Source organism: Myotis davidii, unplaced genomic scaffold, assembly GCF_000327345.1.
Source record: "Myotis davidii unplaced genomic scaffold, ASM32734v1 scaffold394, whole genome shotgun sequence".
Classification (NCBI taxonomy): Eukaryota; Metazoa; Chordata; class Mammalia; order Chiroptera; family Vespertilionidae; genus Myotis; species Myotis davidii.
The window spans coordinates 3,869,007-3,888,895 of record NW_006287548.1 but is presented as its reverse complement, the minus strand read 5'-3'; the positions used below and the strand labels follow the sequence as shown (position 1 = coordinate 3,888,895).

Sequence of the window (19,889 nt, the reverse complement as noted above, 5' to 3'; positions counted from 1 at the left end):
TCATACAAGTCTATAGAAAAGGATAGAAAGAAACGCTAATAAAAGATTTAGTAAAAGAAACTTTAACCAGAAATAGAATTGCAGGTGTAAAACGTTCATAAAGATGTGCTAACTTAATAAGTGTGATAAATAAAAATAAATTTGAGTAAGGAGGGTAAATTGTTAAATCTCTATGTAACTGAAATCTTTATGGATGAAGTCAGATGGTGTCTGGGATTTGCTTCATAATAGTCTGGCAGTGGGAGAGAGGGGACAGATATGGATGAAAGATTGATCGTTGTTAAAGCTAGGTGATAGGTATACAAAGGTTTATTATACTCTTCTCTCTACTTCTGAGTATGTCTGAAATTTTCCATAAGAAAACATGTGTAAACAGCTATGTGTAAAAATCTCAGCCGGTTTGGCTCAGTGGCTAGAGCGTTGGCCTGCAGACTGAAGGGCCCAGGCTCCATTTGGTCAAGGGCACAGAACTCGGTTGCAGGCTCCTCCCTGGCATGGGCCCTGGCCGGGGCAAGAGCAGGAGGCAACCAATCGATGTGTTTCTCTCACATTGATATTTCTCTCTGTCTTTCCCTCTGTCTTCCCCTCTCTCTAAAAACCAATGGAAAAATATCCTCGGGTGAGGATTAAAACAAAAAAGTCACAGAAATGAAGTATGTAGTGAATTTCTTACTACACATATCCTTGCCCAGCTTGCTAAATTCAGCCCCTCTGTGTCCTCAAAACATCCTTTGAGATCCAGATATCATTGAACTGAAACTGAATTCAGTTTTTAAAAATTCCACAAGCATTAGAACTACTATGCGATTCTTTCAGGACGCGATTTATTGAGTGCGCTGTGTTTGTGCATCGGGCTAGGCTCGTGAACATGGCGTGCTCCTTGCTCATGAATAGTTGGCAGTCTCCAGTCGGAGAGACGCTCGCCAAGCCATGAGGAGGTTGTATTGAAGTGTGGGAGAAGCCACAGCCAGGGTGTGAACCCGAAGCTCCCACAGGTGGTGTGTCATCAACAGGAATGATGCACGTTGCAGATGAAAAAGAAGTTCCACAGTTTCTAAGAGCGTTAGAGAGCTCTCTCGGACTCTCAAGCACTGATTTAGGTATTTAGTATTCCACTATCCTTGGTTTTAACATACTTATTTGATTAAGACCATCTATCAAACATTGGTCAACTCTTCAGACTTTTTTTCCTTGTTAAATTAATTGTTATACAGGGGGAAACGTCACAGATGTGTAATTTAAAATAGAGCCTTAGTAGTAATTTTCAGAACACCATCTCCAGCAAACGAAGAGACTGTTCTGGGATTGTAGAGGGCCTGGCACCAATACTTACTAATCCTAATGCTAGCAATTTACATCCATCACTTAATCTTATGCCAGCGGTCTGAGGGAAGTTTGACCTTCATTTTAATAACAAGGTAACGCAGGTGCAGGGAAGGTGATTACCTTGGCCCAAGAGATAAGGCCAAAACTTGAACCCAAACATATAGAACTTCAAAAACCCAGGCTTTTTTTCATTATACGTCACTGTTTCTTCTGGACCTGTAGTCTTCAAACCATGTTTGCAAGCATACCCCCTAAAGAAATTGGGGGGTGGGGGTGGAAGTGGGGGTAGGAATGGGACTGTGTGCCTCTCATTAAAGAAGCTTCCCCCAAAACTGTTACCTTGAGTTTTCTTTTATTTGGCACCGTGGAAGTTTCTACACTTAGAGCCCTGAGCCAGCCAGGTTGGGTGCAGAAGGAGATCCCAGCAAGCTTCCCTGGCGGCTCCGCTGGCAGCTGGCGAGGGTGGGCCTGGGAGCCCGGGAGCTGCCTCAGTCAGGGCTACCACCTCCCCTCCATTCTGAAGGTAACATTGACAGTTCCCCTGGGGTTGTTCGTTCTTCTCAAGCGTAAGGTAAATACATTCCTCTCAAATTAAGTAGGAGAACTCTAAAAGCCAAATCTCAAGGTTTTAAATACAATAGGAAGACCCAGAGCTGCAGACTGAGTTAAGACTCATCCAGCATTTGCCTTGCTAGAGGACAAAGGCCAAAGTCCAGCGTTAGGAGAGAGAAGCATTCTGTGAACACAGAAAGTTCCACGTCCTAACCAAACAGAAATGACAATATGGGCCCTCCCTGGTTGAGAATAAGAAACCAGACCTCTAACTTTCCATAATTCAGAATCAGAAGGTTAGACTGGGACTGCTCTAAGATGTAAGGGAGAATGATGAGAAGCAAGAAAATCGAATAAATCCACAAAATGACCCAGAACATAGACTTTTTTTAATCCTTAAACTGCCTCCCATCCAGCAGCTTGCTTTCTGACACCTCTGCAGATCACCAGTCCTCTCTCGTTACTGAGAACATAATGCTGCTCACACAACCCTGGAAGATTGCATTCCTGAATCTTGAAACGCGTCCAGATCCCAAGTACATAAAGACTTCCTCTTAAAAACACCCAGAGCGCATTTTAACATGGGACTGACAGAATGTGCCAGCTCCCGTGGACCAGTGCCATCCTTTCTGTCTGACGCATTCGCTCTGTTGGCTTTTTCATGTGACATACAAATCATCCCTCCAGGTTTCCCAATAGGGAAAACACCCAAGACTCTCTGAGCCCTGTGCCCTCGTCGGCTGTATTTGAATGTGGCCATACTTCACATGGAATTTGGTATGTTACATATATGCTAGGCATCCCATAAAAATTTACTGTTTGGTTCAGCTCTCCCAAATATATTGTGAGCACTCATTAAGAACACAAAGTTTTGCAAATAAACTGATTAGTTAGCATTTAAAATGCTTGCACTAAGCGCAGTAAATCAGAGAAAGACAAATACTATATGATCTCACGTATCTGTGAAATCTAAAACAACAACAATACACACATACACCAAAGAAACAAAACTTCAGATACAGAGAAAAGATTTGTGGTTGCCAGAGGCAGGCGGTGGGCAAAACGGCTGTAAATGGTCAAAAGGTACAAACTTCCAGCTGTAAGATAAGTTCTGGGTTGTAATGTACAGCACAGAGACTAAAGATGACAATATTGTCCCAGATCTGAATGATTCCAAGAAAGTAGATTTTAAAAGGTCTCATCATAAGAAAAAGAAATGTGTAACTACTGTGTGGTGACAGATGTAAACTAAACTTATTGTGGGGATCATTTCACAATATACACACATACCAAATCATTATGCTGTTTATCTGAAACTAGTACAGCGTTATATGTCACTTTTATCTCAGTACAACTCGGGGGGGAGGGGGGGGGAATACTTGCAAAGATAGAGGAGCATGGTAAAAGTCTGAAGCAACACTACAGCTTTACCCAGAAGGTTGGAGCAACTAACCTACCATTAAAGTATTTCTTGGGCGCCAGCCTCAGCCGCCCAGGTCAGTGGTCGGCAAACTGCGGCTCACAAGCCATATGCGGCTCTTTGGCCCCTTGAGTGTGCCTCTTCCACAAAATATCGACTTCTGCGCATGGGCCACGAAGTTTCAATCGCGCTGTACGTGTGCGCCCGCACGTGGTATTTTGTGGAAGAGCCACACTCAAGGGGCCAAAGAGCCGCATGTGGCTTGCGAGCCGCAGTTTGCCGACCATGGGCCCAGGTCAACAGCACTCACTTGCCGGAGGGAAGGCATCCACGGACGGTTCTCCCAGTGTTGGGGGCATCTGCAGCTCAGCAGTCACTCTTCTGAAAGGGTTATGTGGGTTTTTTAAACATTTGTCTTTATTGCTGAAAGTCATACAGATGTGCCCTTTGTTCCCATCCCCTCCTCCCGTCCCAGGCCTTCACCACACCACTGTTTGTGCCCGTGGGTTACGCATATATGCATGTAAGTTCTTAAAGCACTGGGTTCTAGAGAAGCAGACTGAGCATTACCTGCCAGTTTTTCCTTGTGCACAATACTTGGCCACGCCCTCCCTGCCTCCGAGAAATAGCCATTGCCCTCAGGACCTTGAACTTATCGGCACCAGTCTCTCCCCAGTCGAGTTCACATACTCTGACACCACATCAAACCGGCACACATTCCAAGAACATTTCCTGCACCTCTCGGTGGGCACGAACATTGGTCTCATGGGAAAGTCCATAGCAAGTGAGTTTCCAACAGGGCTTATCTGTGTTATTTTTAAAACTTACGTTGTCAAGTTAGCATACGGAGAAAGAAGGCCTCCAAAAACTGGCCAGCTCCGGAATCGTCCACCTTGCACTGAAGAACATGGGGTTCCCTCCCAACACACCTGACTTTATGAATCGGTCTTTGTCACTGTGCATTTCACTGCAATCCCTACCACCTGCCCCTGAGGACCTGGACTTGTTGGGGCACGGACTTTGTTCTTCGCCTTGGCACTTTCTGCCCTTCTTGGAGCTTCGTGTGCACACGAAGCTTCCGACAGCTAATTGTAGTCAAACCTTGTAAAGGTTTGTTTCAAAAGAGAAAGAAACTGCTTTCTTGTAAACTACAGAATGACTTCTTCCCACAGCGGATGCTGAGACACACCGTTTTCTCAGCTCGACCCGAACGGTCCCTGCAGAGCGGTGTTTCCTGTGGCCCTCATTCCCTTTAATTTGTGGAGGTGGCTTTGCCTAAAGTTGTCGCTTATTTATGTGCCTAGAAAATCATCAACACCCAGATCTGCCAGCACCCTGACAAAGGCTCTTCCATTTTTCTGGGGAGCCAGTTCCAGTGTGTCACTTTTTGAACAAGAGCTTCATGTTCAGGCAGGAATTTTTTCGGTGGGGGCGGGGGCCGTAAAACAAAACTCCAGAGGAGGACTGAGAGCATTGCCCAGAAGCTGGTCTGTCCTTGTGGCTTCCTATTTGCTCAGCCTCCGTTTTGCTGCGAGTCCTTGCGCAAACAGACTGAATACCTGGATTATGCCCTCATCTGGACTAGAGTACACATACATTACATACCCTTTTCTCACTAATCAGCCTGACACATTCCTTTGTTGGGAAAGGCTCCAAAACAAACACTGTCAGGGCATCTAATTAGCAGGTTTGTGGGCAGAGCTTGGCAGTCCTGTCACATCCTGTTCAACAATAGAGAACAACAGCTTTGGCTCGGGCCGGGCTTAAGGGAGGGAACGGCTTCCCTTAAGCATATACACTTTTTTAATGATATTTCCTTTCTGTGGCTTTTCTTGGGAGGCAGCCACTCCGTGAGCGTTGTAATGAGGTGTGGGATCCGCACAGCAGTGAGAGGGAGTGGGGCCGTGGCGGAGGAAGGAGGAGTCTCCATCCCCTGTTCCTTCTCCCTCTGGTATGGAAGGGGGGCACACTGAGGCATTTCCCCAGGGCCCTCTAACACCAGGGTGGGAGACAGGACCCCTGCCTGTGTTCTAGAATCAGAAAGGGACAGAGGCGGAGGGGCGTGTGGAGAGCAGCTAGGCGTTCGGAGAGGAGAGGATCAGGCCGAGAGCTCCCAGATGTTGTGAGTGGCAGCGCAGGCTGGAGGCTGACCGGGATGGAATTCGACTCTTCGGCCCTACGACTGCCCGCTCTTCTGTGTATTTGTGTCGGTGCAGGTTTTCTTGGATAAAAACTCTAGCACAATGCTCGTTTTTTTGGCTTTTAAACTTTGGTCACAGAGGAACTTGGTAAATAACATTTCACCTTGGCCCGGTGGCTCCTACATTCACGTGTCAAAATGTCTCGGAATGTCTCACACAGACAAGACTTTTGTGAAACCCTCAGGACTGACCTGACCTTTGATGCCATTAAGCCCCTTGATAAATACGGTGCGTTTATAAACACGGTCTTAGCTGGCGAGGCCACCATTGTTTTTTTGAAACCATTTGGTCACTTGAATAGATGGCTGTCATCTCCACCTAGCCACATTTCTTACCAGGCATCTAATTAGGTGTCTGGTTAATACTGTGCTCATCATCTTACCTCTAAACATTTTAGACAACCCAATTTTTTGTTGGAGGGGGAAATGTTCACCATTGTTTCACTCGTATTTCAACTTTCTAACTATAAAGTTAACTGATGTTCATTATAAAAATTTTGAAAAGTACACAAGAGTATAAAGACAGTTTCTCTAATATATGTATGCATACTAGAGGCTGGAAGGTCATCTGGAAGGTTGTTTGGCTGTCCGGTCTAATTAGCATATTATGCTTTTATTATTATAGATATACATATATATGTATTTTGGTTAGTCAACTTGAAATCATATTAAATACATAATTGTATATCCAGCTTTTTTGTCACCTCATATCAGATCCAGGACAATAATCACATTTCATTTATAAACTTTTATTTTACTGACAAAGATACAATTAATTGGCTCTAAAATCAATAAGATCCTTTTAATAAATGAAGGCAGGCTAGTCCACAGAAAGCTCACTGGCCTAGGAATGAAGAAGTCTGCGTGTCACTCCTGACTCTGCCACCACCTGGCGGTGTGACCTCTGATGAGCCACCGCCTCTGGGTCTGCACCCCAGGCTCATGGCACTGATTTAAGCTCCAACTGACCAAAGGAGTAAGAGCTTTACTTCCGTTTTATGGCTTAGCATTTTGTATTAGTCTTTTTGATGGTTTGTCATAGTGTTTTCAGTAAATTGACTGGTTTTTGCCAGAATTCACCCAGAGGGAGTAAGATAGAAATTGAAATTGTGAGTCAGTCCATTTGGAAATATTATAAGCTTCCTGAGGAAACTGACTTTGTCTGTTTTGCTCACTGCCCCATCCTCTTCATCTAGAATACCACATAGTAAATGCTCAATAAATAGCCCATGAATAAATGAAGAATTTGCTTTGTTTTAGTTCTTCAAATCTGTACTTAACATGTTTTTCTTTTATTAGCAATAGCTTCTAAACTAATTCCAGGGAAACTGTCTACTTCAATGTAGACATTACCAAGGTTGTGTGACTTTATTGAATGAGTGACAACGCAGCATGTTAGGGACAGATGTGTTTTACTGGCCCAGTGGAAACTTTAATGTCAAAAATAAGAGCTTTGCTAAGCTACTCAGATAATCTAATTTTCAGAACATCTCTTAGGTCATTTTTTAGTGTGTGCTTTTTCCTGCCGTATGGGACTGTAAATAAGTAACCTGAAATACACAATAGGCAAGAGAAGGAGTATTTACCTTTGCATACAAAAAAATGTTGACTTTTCAGACTGAGCAGTATGTTCTGAAATGAACTGTTTTATGCTTTAGGACTACAAAAGGTACAATCGTATCTTGGTTTTGTCGGTATATGTTTTTGATATTTTGAGACTTTTTTCATCCAACTAATTATGGGAATACAAGTGGTAATATCTTCTTAAAGTTGTTTTTTTAAAAATGCTTTTTGGTTTTATTGCAATATCTAGTGTCTGTTATCATAATTTTCTTAAACCCCTTTAGCATTCTGAATATTAAAACACTCAATGTTGCATCAGGAAGCATCTGCATATGATGCTTATAGCTACCATCAATAAACTCTGTTCAGTTTGGAATGCCTTCAAAACACTTAAAATGGAGATAAAGACCCAGCCCATAGATGTTCACACTCTGTACGAAAGTTGGTATTTGGACTGAATTTATATCAGAGCACAGACCCTTTGTAGAGTCAGAGGGAACTTAGCAATCACTCTCTCATCCCCTATAACACCCTCCCCTCCCCCAACCCCACTTCCAACCCTTAACCCCCATCAAGATCAGCATCCCCACCCAAAACCATAGCCATCGCTAGAGGAAGACTCAGGCTGCTGAATCCAGTGTAATACTCCTTCTGCCTCACTCTTTTTTGTCAGAACACTAGCCTGAAATTTGAGGGACCCACAAACCATTTTGGGAGGGCAAAAGGCTCCACTGCCTACCTTTCACTAATACTTCTGGTGATGGTCGATGGTTTCCAAAGACTGCAGGGGAAACACTGGGAACCACTAATTTGAACTGATTTAACTCAAACTGAAAGATCTGATTTGGCCTCGACAGTTAGGACTTTGAAGGATCTTAAAGCCTTTCTCTGAGAGAGATGTTAATACCTTTTTGCTAGAAAGAGAATCCTTGGTGAAGGGAAAGAAAATTTAAATTAAGAGACATAGCTGGAAAGCAGTGTGCATCAATGATTTGGAAGAAAAAGTGCAGAACTGAGAATGAAAAGAGAAGCAAGAAATCCCTGGCAGTAGGGAAGACGGGGGGCGGAGGAGAAGGACAGGGTGGAGTGATGGGGAGTGACGTGAATGTCAAAGCAGCAAGCAAGAAAGATGGCTTTTCCCTTCCTCCGACTGCCCTGAGAGCACACGTGAGGTCTACTGTTTAAAAGAGAGAGACCTTAATACTTGGAAAGTACCTACGCGCGGTACTTAACCCTTCTTCCCCACGCCTAGCCCCACCTGAAAGTTTCTTACCTCAGTTTTTCTCACTGAATCTAGAGTTTGCCCAGGGACAAAAGACAAAAGAGAAAAGGCTTAGTTACTGGTCAGCACAGCACAGGCTCACAGACCGGAGCTGCAGCTCCCGTTGGATTCCCTCCGTGAGTGACTGTGTCGTTGCCTTTGACTTTCCTTCGCTGATAAACCGGCATCCAGCCTTCGCCCTATTCCTGTCTTATGAATAAATCTAGTGTTGAAAGAAATAAAATTTTCAGTGACTTCTAGGTGCCTTACCTGTGTATTGCTTGACATAGCATAACTATGTTTATTACTGTGATCATCAGTTCCGTCCAACTTTACTAATACGCAGAGTGGAAACCAAAGTTCCAAAGAGTGTTCGCACTCAGTGAAAGGGGCTGCCAAAGCAAGCATGGTTGTTCACGTCTCCTTCCCTTATTCACTGTTAACATGTATCTGCTTTTACGCATTATTGCGATAATTGTCCAAGATCATACGTGCTTGGTTCATGCACAGTAGGATCATGTGAGTGAGTAAATATTTATACATCATTACACAATTGAACCATGTTTCTTAATTTATAAACATGTCAACAATCAGGCTATTAATTTAACTCACCAAATTTGCACAATACCTTTATCACTAAATAAAGATGAAAAAAAATCTGAGATGTTCAATACATTAAATCTCTAAGCAAGGATTAATCTTTGACCACCTGGGATGTTTATACAAGTGCATCTGCATCTCATTTTAAATAAACTTTATAAATAAAACTATATAATATAAATTTTAAATAGTTGATTGATTATATACATTCCAAATTCTTTCATTTAACATAAATATGGGCACCAGTATTATATTCAATATAGAATTGATTTCTGCAGTTGTTTACCTAAGAGGAGACTGTTTTTACCAGATATAAAAATCTGTAATAATAAAAGTGGAATATGCTGATTAGACCAGATGTCCTCCCATCCTTCCATCAGGACGAAGCCGGGGCTGCAAGAGAAGCCCAGGTCCTGGGTGCCTGCCAGAGGAAGGAAGGCCTACTCTCACACGAATTCCGTGCATCAGGCCTCTAGTATATTATAAAATACACAGCATAATGTAGGCATCGGAACACGCAGATCAATGGGACACGATTTCAGAAGTGCAGAAATAGACCCAAGAAAAATGGGATTCAGTATATGAGAAAGGTGCTGCAGCAAATTAGTGAAACAAACTGTGCATCATTCCACAAAAGGAGCTGGGGGCTAGATAGGCTTTTGTAGGAAGAAAAGTGCTGGATTTTACCATTCTCCTTTCATCAGAATATATCTAGATGGATCAGATATTTTCATGAAAAACATTTAAACACATAAAGTACTAAAATAAAAGATGGATGAATATTTGTATGATCTTAACTGGAGGTCTTTCTAAGCCTAACACAAACCCAGAAGCCATGAAAGTTAAATGCTTTTAAAAACATAAAAAATATTAAACTTTAAAAAGTCTATAGATAAAGACAGAGCTAAACAGTAAACTTGGAGGAACATTTTCAACAGATGTGACAAAGTACTAATGTCCTGGATATAAAAAAATCTTTAAAAGTCAGTAAGTACAGTAAAAGTCGATATAAAACAGGCAAGGGGCATAAACTAATTCTGGAAAAAATATGGAAGTGGCCAATAAATACAGAAACCACTACATATTATTTGGAATTAAGTAAAATGAGATTTGTTTATTAGCTTTGAGGAAAAAATAGATATAAAATGTAAAGCCTTATATAAAAACATTATTTAATAATTTTCTGATTTCGTTTTGCGAAGTCCATATTTTTGTTTTAAATATTTAGAACAGCTCTAATATTAGCCTGTTGTCTTTGGAAATGATTGGCCTAGAACAGTGGTTTTCAAACTTTCACGTTCATAAAATTCTCTGGAGGGCTTGTTAAAACACGGACTGCTGGGCCCCACCCTAGAGTTTATGATTCAGTAAGTCTGGATTAGGACCTGATATTTTGCTTTTCTCACAAATTCCCTGGTGATGCTGGTTTGGCTGGTCCAGGGACCACACTTTGAGAGTTGCTGGCTTAGAACACATGGAGAATTAGAAACTCATGTAATGCCGTCTCATTAAGAGAATTGTATTGGTGAGAAGAGACAAATAGGGGATTAGTCCGAGTTATGACAAAACACTTTGGGTTGTTTCTTTGAAAGCATTTCTCCTTCTAAATTTATATCAATACCTCATTCCTAAGCAACCCATCATGCTGCTCATGAAATTAGATTTGGTTTACCTTCTAAACTTTTTTGCATTTTTCTAATGTATTCATGCTTGAAAAAAAATTTTTTTTTTTGCTCCAGTAAGTATCTTAGTACTTTGAGGAATTGAAATATAATGTTTATAGAAGTAAATCCTATTCAAAGTCTTAGATACCTATCATCCTTATAAATTATTTCTTTTAAAGAGGCTTACTTCAAAACTTGACAGTTAAATTTTTCATTTTTACATACAAAAGTAGACTAGTGAATCAATGGAATTCATATATAAGCCAAGATTATTCAAGATTATTGTTTTTTAATCTGCATTAGCCTGGTAATACTCTCATATTCATGCCCTTTGTTTTAGATGTAGCAAGGAATTTCTGAACATTTCTTGGGCCCTTAGATGTTGAACTACTTTAGAAATCCCTGCAGAAAGCCATTGCTCTTGGTTATGGTTCTCTATGGCTACAATTATAATTTATTCTAGCTTTTGACAGAAATTATAGAACATTTTAAAATCCTCCTGCAGTTCCTTTACTTCTCTAATATTAAATAAGATTTTCAAAAGATGGACATTTAATTGTTGAGATTTATATTAACTGCCAGGTGAACCATAAAACAAAACAAAACTTAGAAGTGTCAGAAATATCAGTTTTTCTCTATCCCCCCAAAACTATTTCATTCAGGTCAAATCTATTATGGTTTTGTACAGCCACACGGACTGTTGCTGAGAAGTTGTCACCGTCTACAAATCACCAAGAAGCATTTATTAAGCGTTTGCACTAAAGGTAATGGGGAGTTACTGTCCCCAGTAGGGTAGCAAAATTAACAAATGAATTAATTAACCCTTGTTTACATTCTGTTTGAAAGCCAAGATTTTAAGTAAAGCTTTTGTCAAAGGTATTAGCTAAGCTTGGTTTACAAACTAAAAGTGCAAGACCTGTGAAAGCCAAATGCTTTGTGGGTACAATCAGGGAAAAAGCCTTCCTTAATTAACTCTGGGGATTAAGAGGTAAATAAAAAGATCATTGCAGGACATACCAATTGTTCTTCCCAGATTTGAGTCCTAGCAGGTATTTAGGGATGTTTTGAATAACTTAAAGGAGCATGTGGCCAGTAACAGGGAAAAGGGCCAGGTTTCAAGTCAGAAGACTGGGATCTAGTCCACAGCTGATCACTTAACTAGTTCTGGGGCCAGATTAGCCACCAGTCGTTTTATTTTTTCACTTCATTTTATCTATTTACTGGCCAACTTATTAAAAATAGGAAAACAAATAGTACCTAGCTCAGAGAGCTAATGTAAGGATAATTTGTGTAAAAACAGGGGCAAAGGGCCATACAGATGCTGCCTAATTTAGATGTCTAATCCTGATCATGCTGTATTTGCGTTTACCATACAGAACTATTGCAGTCGCTTGATGAGCTAGCACAGAAACGCCTTAATCGGCCAGACATTTGGCCAAAGGAGCTGGATCTTTTCCAGTCTCTTAAAATTCTAGTCAAACCATATGGATACCTGCTTAGCCCCCATATCCCTATCCTGAGCCAAAAAAAAGAAAACAAATTACAAGGAACACTCCTAAATGTGACAGGCCCAAGTGTATCTATTTCCCACTCTACAAGGAGCCACGATAGTTCTGGAATCCAACGTTTCCAGACAGCGCTTTTCCCCACCCCGCTGCTGCTGTGGTGGAATCAGGGGCCTCTGGTCATCCTGGCGCAGGCTTGACCACAGGTGGTGCTCCAGGAGGAGGCGTGAAACCTGGGCGCCCCTCACCATCAGCACCAACCAAATCAGTTTCTCTTTTTTTTAATATATCTGTGTTGATTTCAGAGAGGATGGGAGAGAGAGACAGAAACATCAATGATGAGAGAGAATCATTGATCAGCTGCCTTCTACATGCCCCACACTGGGGATCGAGCCTGCAACCGGGCATCTGCCCTCACCAAAAATCAAACCATGACCTTCTGGTTCATAGGTCGACGTTCAACCACTGAGCCATGCCAACTGGGTCATAATCAGTTTCTTATTGAAATTGTGTGTTAATCTGTCTTTATCTTAACCCGGCTATTCCCTCCCCCAATAAAGTGAATCTGTTACATTATATGATTTGTTTAATCATATCAAATTAATTTTATCTCAGGATATTTAGTAACATGTCTGTGTTTTCTTCTAAACAGCAGACATGTATGTAAAGTAAGTACATATATACCACCTATGTACCTACACAGGCACACAGCGTAGGTACTATTGGCCAAGTTCCTATTCAAGCAAATTATAAGTTGTTTGCTTATGTGATTTACTTACCTAATAACAGAAGAAAACACCAACCCAAAACATTAAAATAACCAGGCCCCAATTACTACCTTCCTTAGCTAAGAGATTTAAATCATCACCCTGGTTTCTTAGAAAAACCAATAATGGCTAGTGGCCTTATGGGGCACCTTCCATAGGCGCTATCTACCAAACCACACTCGCATGCCTGATAACGTGGGCCTACTTCTGCACCCCGCCCTGCTCGCCGTGGGCTCTGCGGGGGAAGCAGCCACAGCGATACCCCGCGCTGCGGGCCTGCCCTTTCTCTTGTCAGAAATCCAGCCAAACTCAAGCCTGAATCTGAATCCTAGCGAAGTATCTGAGGTCACTGCCGGAGCCAAAAATAAAAATGCAGCAGGAGTAGGACCCAGCGTCGACAGAGCAGAGCGGACGGTGACCTCAGCCTGGGGCAGGGGTCAGTAGCAGTCTCCTGTGGCCTCCTGAGCAGCTAGAACCTGGAAGGGCGCAGACAGCACCTCGTGCCTGTCTCTAATTGCTCTCACATCATCAGCATTCCAGAACAGGAAACTGTCTGCAGCAGTAATTCTTGCTTCTGCTCCATAAGGTTTGAGCAGCGACCCTTTCCCCTGCATACATCTGCTTCTGTGGGTTTGTGGCAGGTGGGTCTTCTGGGTTTTGATGGCTGTGAGAAGAACAGCGTGTCTGTCCCATCTCTTGGCAACTACTCACTATTAGATTTCCGGGTTATGAACTCCCTCACTGGCCGCCGGTCAGTCAGGAAGCTCATTGTTAGGTGAACAACTGTTCGTAACATGTATAGTCTCGTGCCAAGGTGCCTTAACTAACACACACAGTGAGGTTCGTTTTGCCCAGATTGTAGACATGTTCTCTTGCCCCCGGCCCAAGAAAGGGGACCCACTTGCCAGGGACTCGGGAATAATGGATGCCATTGTCCCCCAGAGCTTTCACCAAGGCCAAACTCAACCTGCTCCTTTCGCGTCCCACATCCTATGGTGAATCCAGTGCGGACATGCACCTGGTTCACTCCAACACGGCTGTCCTAACGGTTCAAACACAAAATTACTTCCACAGGCAGCGGTAAGTGATTGCTGCCTCTAGCCAGCTGCCACCCCTCACCCTCAAATAAAAGCCCCAATTCTTCCCGCACCCCCCTTGGAGAGAGCTGGTGTGATGAGGGTGGGAGAGGCTTAGAGAGAAACCCTTAATATTTCATTGTAATCTCATGGGATAGGGGCAGCGTCAGCTCCTTTGGGCCAACTTCCTGATAGAGCTGCATGTACTAATTCATCTAAACTATTTCATAGCTTTTGCTTAGTCAGTGCAAATAAATACAATTTAAAGTAGTGCTTTTCACATGAAGGGTTCCTCACTGTGGCCAAGCTCTCCCGCTGCAGTCACTGGCCTTGCTATTTACTGGCCTCCCCTTCTCTACAGTGGCTGCTAAAGCCTAGCTGCTTTGGGTGCATAAAAGCAATTCATTTTATGAAGCAAATACCAAGCTTTTTGGTTTTGACTCACTAGATGGCCCAGACAAGCACGAAGACGCCACCCAAAGGGTCTGGGCGACCCAGAGCCAGCCACCAAGATGGCTTGGGGAGAACTAAAAATCGGAGTGAGCTGAGAGAAAGTTAGGGTTCCTGAGCAACGCAGAGAATCTGTCCTGGGTATCAACTTCTTAAAAGATTTTCTAAATTATTTTTAGAAACCACCGGGTGGTTAATGCTAGTGAGTTTCAGCTGTTTTAATCAGTTGATGTATTAAATATATATATATTTGTGCCCCGCTAGTGTAGCTCAATGGTTGAGCATTGATCCATGAACCAGGAGGTCATGGTTTGATTCCCGGTCAGGGCACATCTCCAGGTTGCTGGCTCCATTCCCAGTAGGGGGGCGTGCAGGAGGCAGCCCATCAATGAATCTCTCTCATCAATGATGTTTCTATCTCTCTCTCCCTCTACCTTTCTCTCAGAAATCAATAAAAACATATTTAAAAATAAATTTAAATATATATGGAAGTGATGTGGGCTTTATTGATTAGTGTGAGTATAACAGGGGGAAGGGGCTGTTTTAGCCCCTGGTACCTCTGCTGGGATGCCTTCCCCAGATAAATTAGGTCAGTGGTTCTCAGCTGGGATGACCTCCATCCCAGGGGACGTTTGGACATTTGTCAGTGTCTGGAGACGTTGTTGGTTGCCACAAAAGGAGGGAATGGAGGAAGGGTGGTACTAGCATCCAGTGGGTAGAAGCCGGCGATGCTGCTAAACATCCCACAATGCACAGGACAGCCTCCCCACAACAAAGGACTATCCGGCCCAAAATGTGAGACGTGCTGAGGTGGGGATGCCTGGATGAAGTGAAGCCATGGATGCTTTCAGGAAAAACCGCTGGATGGCTGTGCAGCCGGCGTGTCCCTGCAGTGGCATTCTCCGTGGCACCGGAGAGGGAGGCCACGGGCCTTTGTTCTCCGGGCTGCACAGCCATATGCGACAGCAAGGAAGCCGCTGATGGCAGGCCTGATGGCTCCGACGCGAAGGGGCTGGCCCTCCTTTGATTTGCCCCTCAGGACTCCAAAGGGACGTTTCCCTTTCATTATCCGTGGCAATTTTCTGCACAGATGATTACACTAGTGGATTTGTCTTAAATAAAAGCCATGTTCCTGAAAAGTTGCGTTGGTTAAATCATATTTGAAGGACATTCGGTAAATATTAAGGAGCCAGTGACTTTTTAAAGTGAAAGATCCTTTTCAATAAAGTCCTATTCTTAAGGAGGAGCATCCCTATAGATTGCATTTTTAATGCAAATATTTTATTTTTCCTGTGCATTACATTTTTATCTCAGCACGCCATAAAAAATGATATAAGAGGAACAGTTTCTCTTCCTTCTTCCTGTTCCTGCCCCTATTCTTTCCCTTTAAAGGAAAAATTAGGGGGGAATTAACAATAGAGTCTCAGAATTTAGGAAGGTCATTGATCAGTCTAGCCATTATATAGTTCAAAAGACGCCTGCTGGGTTACAAATTGTTAGAAAATAGGACTTGGTTCCATTTTGAAATCATTAATTTTTTTATCTCACTTTTTTTTTCAGTTACTGACCTTTGGCTAGAAAGAGCAGGTGCACCGGTCCCTCCATCACCCGTGGGTGTTTGCTGCACCACAAACATTTGATAAGACTCAGCCTCTACCACGGGGTGGGGTGGGGTGGGGTGAGGGGACCGGTGTCAGCAGAGATAAGGGGTGGCACTGAAGGAACCCAGCGGTTCCCTCCTTATCAATCACTGCCCTGGGCAACATCCCTCTGTGTATAAGTCGCTGGCTGACCCCGCAGGGCAAGGGGCAGGAAGGAGGAAATTTATTTGATAAAGCTGCCATTAGTGTCACTTCACTGTCAGGGGCTTCCACAGAGGTCTGACCCAGTGGGGACAAAGCCACTGCCACCGGGAGGAGCTGGCCTAGACGAGAGGCTCCAGGCAGATCTGGGCTGACCTCCCCCTCCCCCCGCAAGGAGGGAGGGGCTGGGGCAGAGATGCTAGCATGACCCGGATGTCAGCTGCCCGGGTCAGGACAGCGCCCGTGTGGAGAAGCTGGAGTCCCCGTGAGAGATGGTGTCACGCTTGCCCTCCCAAGGTCCCTCCTCACAGTCACCCATTTCGGTCTCGCAGACCCCGGTGGGGAGGAGGGAGGTCATGGGGAGCAGCCTTTTACAAATGAGGAAGCCCAGCGCCAAGGAAGTGAGTCCCCAGCCCAGGTCACTCACGGGAAGCACTTACCACATGCCGGGGACTGTGCTACGCGCTTTCCTCATGACCTCACCTGAGCCCCACACCTCTGTGAGGCCTGTGGTCATGCGAACGCTGCCTAGCTGCCTAGCAGATAAGGAAACTGACAAAGCTCTGAGATGTAACTTGCTCAAGGCCATGTCTCCGTCTGCCCAGGCTGGCAGACACAGCCCCACGGTGTTCCTTTTTTCCGGTTCTGAGCCTGGGGCCCAGGCGGGGTCCAACAGGGCCTGGTTCCGGTGGAGCCCTCTTCCTGGCTGGTGGAGGCCACCGGGTTGCAGGCCTTTCCTCTGAGTCCTCTGGTCCTTTCCTATAGGGCACTAATCCTGTCAGAGCAGGGCCCACCCTTACAATGTGTTTAACCTTAATTACTTCCCAACGGCCCCCTCTCCTAACAGTGACATTGAGGGTTGGGGCTCCATCATGGGAATTAGGGGGCTGGGGCCGGCACAGTTCAGGGCTTTCACGGTGGGATTGGGGTCAGCCATCTCACCCACTGCTTGCTCTCCTGGCCACGAGGCTCTCTGGGCCAGAGAGCGGGGCTGGCCGGAGACCACGGGCCATGGAGCTTCTCTCTGTCGCTGACGCTGACCCTCCCCAGTGTCTCTCCTTCCAACTTGCTGCCTTCCCTCCTGGGCACAGGCGATGATGCTAGGAAGGTCCTCCTTTGACAAAACGTTCTGACTCCTGATTGGTGCCAGGGGTAAGTCGGTGCAGGCGAGGGAAGGCGCTTGAAAGACCATCTGGTCCTGGCCATGTGTCCAGTTGTTTGGAGCATCAACCCCAACCAAGGTTGCAGGTTCCATCCCTGATGGGGGCATGTGTGGGAGGTGTCCGACTGATGTTTCTCTCTCTCTCTCTCTCTCTCTCTCTCTCTCTCTCTTTCTCTCTTCCCCTCTGTCTACCTTCCTCTCTCTCATCAGTAATTTTTTTAAAAAAGACCATCCGGAGCCCAGGAACAAAACTCAGGCTATTATGGGAAAACCAAAAAAAGCCCAAGGCTGAGCCCTGAGGGCTGGTTCCCTTGTAGCCGCAGCGGCTTTGTACCAGGCCCAGGCAGGCCTCTCCCTGGTGTTGCTGGTTGAACACAGTCATGTGGCCCAATTCCTGGGCTCCAGGGGCAAGGTCATAGTCGCTGGTTGCTCGTGGGGGGCGGGGGGCATGAGAAATTAATGCACATGGGCAAGCCACCCACCGAGCCAACCATCGCGGTGCCCGTCGGCTCCTCATTATTAAGACTTTGCAGTAAAAACAGCCGTGTAGACTCCTGCTCAGGCTTCCAGCACCGAGCCAAGCAGCAGACAGGCATCCATCCGCCTGGAATGTCTCCTCACAAATGAGAGTATCTGTGTGCTGCTCGGGACTGTGTTCTCTTCCTCGCTCTCTCATGCCTTACTGTTCCCACTTGCTTCATAAAGGTAGACTTAAAGGGGGGAGGGGGAGTCCTAATTTAAAAAAAACAACAACTAAGGACAACAACAGACCACAAGACAGCATTCAAAAATGAAAATGTGTCATTTTGAGTCAGGGTGTTTTCCTGAGCAGGATGCAAGGGTGATTTCTTTCCCGGGTCCTCGTCTAGATGGATTCGAAGAATGAAGCCACGACAAGAGGTGGTAGATGAAAAGGGTGGAAATTTATTGGAAGCAAATACAGACTCGCACAGAGGGAGGGGGTTCCTAGGGGGTAACCCACTAAACCTGCCTATTTTATCCCTAAAACTCCTTTCAGTTTTACCTCTGGACACCGTCCAATAAAGGTGGGATCCGTGGGGAACCGCTCAGCTCACGGTGCCCGGAGGGGACTGCGCTTTCCTAGCGGTAACGGGGCTGTCACGGGGCTGGGCGTGTTTTCCCTCACAGAGGCCCTTCCCTCTCGCTTTCTGTCCTCCGCCCGAGAGTTACTAACACCCTTCGCTCCGGGTGGAGAGGAAACTGACACGGAGCTTCCAGAGCTCAGTGCGTGGTCCCGGGGGTCACAGAGTCAGCTGCCTGCAGGCTCCATTCCAGAGAAGCCCCAGGCGTCTTCCCAGCTAGTTCTAAACACACACACACACACACACACACACGTTTTCAAGTGCAATTCGACCTGGAACATTTGGGAAACGGAGGCGCTCGCTTCCATGAGTCATGCCGCTTCCCAAGCGGCAGGGCTGTCTGGAAGCGAATCTGTGTCCCAAGCGGCGCAGGCCCCGGGGTCGCCGGCGTGTGTGTCGTGCTCGTCGCTGCCTCGCTCATCGTGTCCCTGGTTGGCTTTTGCAGGTGTGGCAGTTGTGGCGCCGTGTTCCATTCCGAGTGCAAAGAGAAGTCTGTGCCCTGCCCGAGGTGTGTCCGCCGGGAGCTGCAGAAGAAGCAGAAGTCGTTCTGGCGGAGGCTGAACGTGGACGAGAGCCTGGAGGAGGCTTGCAGCATGTTCGAGCTGTCCTACCCGAACACCTGACCGGGCGGGGCCCGAGGTCGGGGTGACCTCTCGGTGATCCACTGGCCCCGAGGCTTCCTGGCGGCCAGGCAGGCCCCTTTCGAAGAAGAGTGCGTCTCGTCTTCAGCTGGACATAGATACATACTTACACATCTACACGCGCACACACCTGTAGGGACGTTCTGTGTACACCCGTGTCCGAAAGGTCCACGGAGCCTCTGTGGCTCCAACAACGACCAACAGCCACTTACACTCAGCCATGAACCTCAGCTGCTCGCTTCCAGGCAAAACGTGGTTTACACACAATGCTTCACGCCGGGGACTGTTTCTTCTCCTTTTTTGTTTTTTGTTTGTTTTGCTTGTTCTATTGGCTGTCAGGGCCACAGGCCAGGAAGGAAGTATTACACAGAACAGCAGGCTTGGGCTACTTTTGTGTTATTTATTTTTAGCCTTCGGAGCCGATGAGGTAACTGAGGCAAGCACCATCACCACCTGTTTCCCAAGAAAGGCTCCTAAATCCAGGAGTGACTTGGGATCCCTCCAGGACCCGGCATCTCGCCCCGGCTCTTCCCCAGAGGTGGGGATCCCCTATGCTGAGCCACAAGGCTTGGAAATCAGGGGTGCAAGCTCCCCCTGAAAGAAAATCTGCACCCCTAAGTTATCGGGGGAGCTAATCCTGGTATTGAAGTCCATGTCAGAAAAGTGTTTTTCTTGACAAAGAAGAGACCTCGGTGGCCAATTACTGCCGTGGTTGCTCTGTTTGCTGGTACGAACCCACTTCGCCTAGTGATGCAGCGGCCGCCACAGTCCCAGGTTGTCCCCGCAGCTCTCCCGTG

At 45.5% G+C, this 19,889-nt stretch overlaps 1 protein-coding gene across 3 annotated transcripts in view; it reads left to right on the top strand.

Annotated features, from left to right (window-relative positions):
- PLEKHM3 (pleckstrin homology domain containing M3) overlaps positions 1 to 19,477 on the top strand; it is a 162,854-nt gene extending 143,377 nt beyond the window's left edge. For all 3 annotated transcript variants that reach the window (XM_006759432.2, XM_015561121.1, XM_015561120.1), the window contains one exon: positions 18,897 to 19,477. In XM_006759432.2, the coding sequence (XP_006759495.1) occupies positions 18,897 to 19,074 (178 nt within the window). In that variant the 3' untranslated portion in view covers positions 19,075 to 19,477. The remainder of the gene's footprint in view (positions 1 to 18,896) is intronic.
- The last annotated feature ends 412 nt before the right edge of the window (positions 19,478 to 19,889 follow it).